Source organism: Chionomys nivalis, chromosome 23 (assembly GCF_950005125.1).
Source record: "Chionomys nivalis chromosome 23, mChiNiv1.1, whole genome shotgun sequence".
Taxonomy (NCBI): Eukaryota; Metazoa; Chordata; class Mammalia; order Rodentia; family Cricetidae; genus Chionomys; species Chionomys nivalis.
The window spans coordinates 35,362,530-35,366,464 of NC_080108.1; the positions used below are offsets into that span (position 1 = coordinate 35,362,530).

The following is a 3,935-nucleotide window of genomic DNA, read 5'->3' on the forward strand; positions in this document are numbered from 1 at the left end:
AGTCTGGGCTGACGAAAACATTCAGGGCACGGAGACAATGATGATTATAAAACAATGGAAATTTACTTAATATTGCTCTACTTTATGCTGAGAATTATTAAAACGATAAGCTTCACCATATGTATATTTTATCGTCATCTGAGGCTGGAGAGCTGACTTAGCGGCTATGAACTCATGTACAAGCATGAGTTTACAGGTACAGAGGCATTGCATAAGCAAATCTCTCTCCGTTCACCCTAAGACTTCTGAGATGTATCTATGTTTCTTTACCGTTGAGCATGTGACCATGATAGGAATATTCCACCCTTCCCTTGTTCGTTCACACAACTGGTTAGTTTTAAAAGTCAGTCTGCCACAACCTAGAATTAGCTGGTTTGGATGAAATAACGTCCCCCATACACTCAAGTATTTGAATAGCCGGTACCCAGTTGGTGGTGCTGTTCCGGAGGAGGAGCCTGCTGGAGGAAGTACATCCTTGGGGGCGGGTTCTGAGAGTTCATAGCCCCTACCCACTTCTAGTTTGCTCTTTTTTGCTTCCTGGTTATGTTTGTGGAGGAAGTTACAGTCTTTCCACTGTCTGTTCCAGCCAATATTGCTGCACTTACCCTGCCATTATGGACTCCCGTTCTGGAATAGTAAATCAAAATTAATTCCTTCTTACCTAAGTTCCCTTTGGTTAGGGTGCTTAATCACGGCTCATCCCGGGCAGCAGCATCTCCTGGGCAGGGTTGGAGAAAGCTCGATGCGCAGCAAACAGGCAGTGATTGCCCCCCCCCCCCCTCTGCTTTTAATTGTGGCTGTGGGTAGAGAATGTGAAAGTGCTTGCCCAAGGCTTTGGGATTTGCCCCAGCACACACACGCACGTGTGAGCACACACACACACACGCGCGCACACACACACACACAACACCGTCAGCTTTTTATAGCCTCAGATTCTAAATCTGTGGACTTAAGCAACTGAACACTAAAACATTAAAACAACAACGAAAGATCAAACCACAGTCCATCTGCATTGGGCATCTTCCCTAAGCTGTGCAGTTCAACGCTGCATACACAGCTGTTGCTGTGCTTACCCCATCAATACTGTACGTACTCTGGGTGTGATGTGAAGTTCATGGAGATGTGTAGGTCAGATGTAAATATTATGCCCTTGAAATAAGGGACTTAATCAGCTGTGGATTTCAGTGTCTGTGGGGAACCCTGGAGCCAGCACCCCACTGGCGCTGAGGGTGTGCATACTCTGGCAGCTTGTCCTTACTAGAGTGTCACTTAGTAGTGTTTTGGATGCTGTTGTTTGATTGTGAGTCTTGAAATCAGGCATCAAAAGCTCCCATATTGGTGCCTCTTTTTCACAACTGTCTTGGTGTTTTTGTTTGTTTTGGTTTTGATTTTGCACTTTTGTTTGTTTTTTGAGACAGGGTTGCTCTATAGCTTTGGAGCCTGTCCGGAACTAGCTCTTATAGACCAGACTGACCTCAAACTCACAGAGATCTGCCTCTGCCTCCCCAGTGCTGGGATTAAAGGCACGCAACACCATTGCCCAGCTTGATTTTACACTTTTATATAATTTTGGTTTTCATCTGCATTGCTGTGAATGTGTGGGTTTGTGGACAGTAGATCTTAGTACTGTAGAGGCCTCTCGCACACGAACGTTGGGTTCTATAATTTCCGTGGGGTTGTTGCTGTTTGGTTTTTCCAAAATCACTGTACTGGTCCTGAGCCTACTTTGTTGACTTTATATTCATGTATTTAATATTTACTTTTATTGTTTTGTTTTTTGTTTTTTGACATAAGGCCTTTCTATATAGCCCTGACTGTCCTGAAACTCACTGTGAAGACTAGTGAACTCAGCTATCCACCTGCTTCTGTCTCCAATGTGCTGGGATTAAAGGTGTGCACTACCACACCCAAACCATGCTTTAATTTTTTTTTAACAGTTCTTACTTAGTTTTTATTCATAATCATAAACTTAACTCTGCAATCCAGCTAGACTTGAAGGGGAATGAGGAAAATATGGAACCCAAAGAACTTCAGTGAGAGCAGAGATTACAGGGTACTGCGAGCAGATGGGGCTGGGGTGCTCTCCTGAGCTACAGAAGGAATGGTCTGGTGGGTAAGAAGCCCGCAAGTCAAAAGAATTAGAGTTGTCCACAGTCGGAAATGGTGATCTTCTTGCTGGTCTTGCCATTCCTGGACTCAAAACGCTCCATGGCTTCCACAATGTTCATGCCTTCTTTCACCTTCCCAAAGACCACGTGTTTGCCGTCCAGCCACTCAGTCTTGGTGGTGCAGATAAAAAACTGGGAACCGTTTGTGTTTGGTCCAGCATTTGCCATGGACAAGATGCCAGGACCTGTATGCTTCAGGATGAAGTTCTCATCCTCAAATTTTTCTCCGTAGATGGATCTGCTGCCAGTGCCATTATGGCGTGTGAAGTCACTACCCTGGCACATGAATCCGGGAATAATCCTGTGAAAGGAAGAACCCTTATATCCAAATCCTTTCTCTCCAGTGCTCAGAGCACGAAAGTTTTCTGCTGTCTTTGGAACTTTGTCTGCAAACAGCTCAAAGGAGACGCGGCCCAAGGGCTCGCCATCGGCCGCGATGTCGAAGAACACGGTGGGGTTGACCATGGCTGCAGAAAGCGGTGAGAAGGGACAGCGGCATCTGCAAAGCGGCCCCATGCTTTAATTTTTAAAATTTGTGTTTATTCTGATTGTTGGTGTGTATGATGTGTGAGGGGGCATTTGTCATGGTGTCTATGTGGGAGTCAGAGGGCAGATTTGTAGTCAGGGTTTTTCTTCAATCTTTCCATACGTTCTGGGACAGAAGTCACGGCGTCAGGCTTGGCAGCAAGCTGCTGATCCAACTCTAGTTCTGGTCCTGAATATATATTTGGGTTTTTGAGACAGGGTTTCTCTGTATCTTTGGAGCCTATCCTGGAACTAGCTCTGTACATCAGGCTGGCCTCAAGCTCACAGAGATCTTCCTGCCTCTGTCTCCCAAGTGTTGCTATTAAAGGTGTGCGCCACCACTGTCCGGCTACTCTGTAACTTTTAATTGAAGAGTAGGGGCCACTAACATTTAGTTATTATTAAGAATTTTTTTCCCTGATTTCTCCTTTCTTTTATGGTTTTTAATTTCAAAAGAATGGGAAAGCTTTCTTTTTCACTATGACATTTGTCATGATATACATCTGCTTTATTATCCAAACCTGGATTTTTTGAGAGTAAGAGAGGATAACTCTCATAAACATATATATAGGTGCAAAAAGCAAAAATTAGACATCTTGGAGCGAAGTGGAGCACATGGTCGCACCTTCTGTGAAGGTCATACTCTGTTGTCTGTGCTGTGGGCCCCTGAGATTCTCAATGAAGATGTGACATCGCAGGGAGCTGAGGCATAACGAGACTCTATCCTTCTCCCTCCCTCCCTCAAAAGGGCTGGGGTTACAGTACAGTTCAGTGTCTGGTGGCCTAGTATATGCAAGGTCCTGGATTCAGTCTTCACCACCAAAACAAAACAAAATCAGCAACAAACAAACAAACAAACACACATATACACTGCTCTCAGGAAGATCCGAGCTTCTCCTCGGGCTTGAAACATGCTTCCTACAGTGCTGACTCTTAGGAAATATTTATAAATTCTGGAAAGAAGGCACCAGCTGCTGTATTGGAAGAGGGATGAGTAACCAGGGTTCTGGGTGCTTGACCCTCCACCAAGCGGCTGTGAGACTTGAGACAAGCTTTAGAAACTACCGAGAACTTTGTTCAGTATTTCTGTGAAACCAGGATAACAAATCATTGGGGAAAATTAAGTAATTGCATATTTTTAAACATGTTAGAAAACATAAAATGTTAAAGAAACAGAGCAGATTGTTTATTATTCATTGTAGGATTATTTTCCCCAAACTTTTTTGTTTTTGTTTTTCGAGA

At 44.1% G+C, this 3,935-nt stretch overlaps 1 protein-coding gene across 1 annotated transcript; it reads right to left on the reverse strand.

The window, feature by feature from the left end:
- Positions 1–1,937: 1,937 nt before the first annotated feature.
- Positions 1,938–2,666, reverse strand: LOC130865331 (peptidyl-prolyl cis-trans isomerase A-like). The gene has a single exon (XM_057756344.1). It carries the CDS (start codon positions 2,631–2,633, stop codon positions 2,139–2,141), a length of 495 nt encoding a protein of 164 aa, XP_057612327.1. The 5' UTR covers positions 2,634–2,666; the 3' UTR covers positions 1,938–2,138.
- Positions 2,667–3,935: the final 1,269 nt, after the last annotated feature.

Bases quoted from the DNA above. Each gene is read 5' to 3' on its own strand.
- LOC130865331 (XM_057756344.1), bottom strand. From the start codon at position 2,633: ATGGTCAACCCCACCGTGTTCTTCGACATCGCGGCCGATGGCGAGCCC.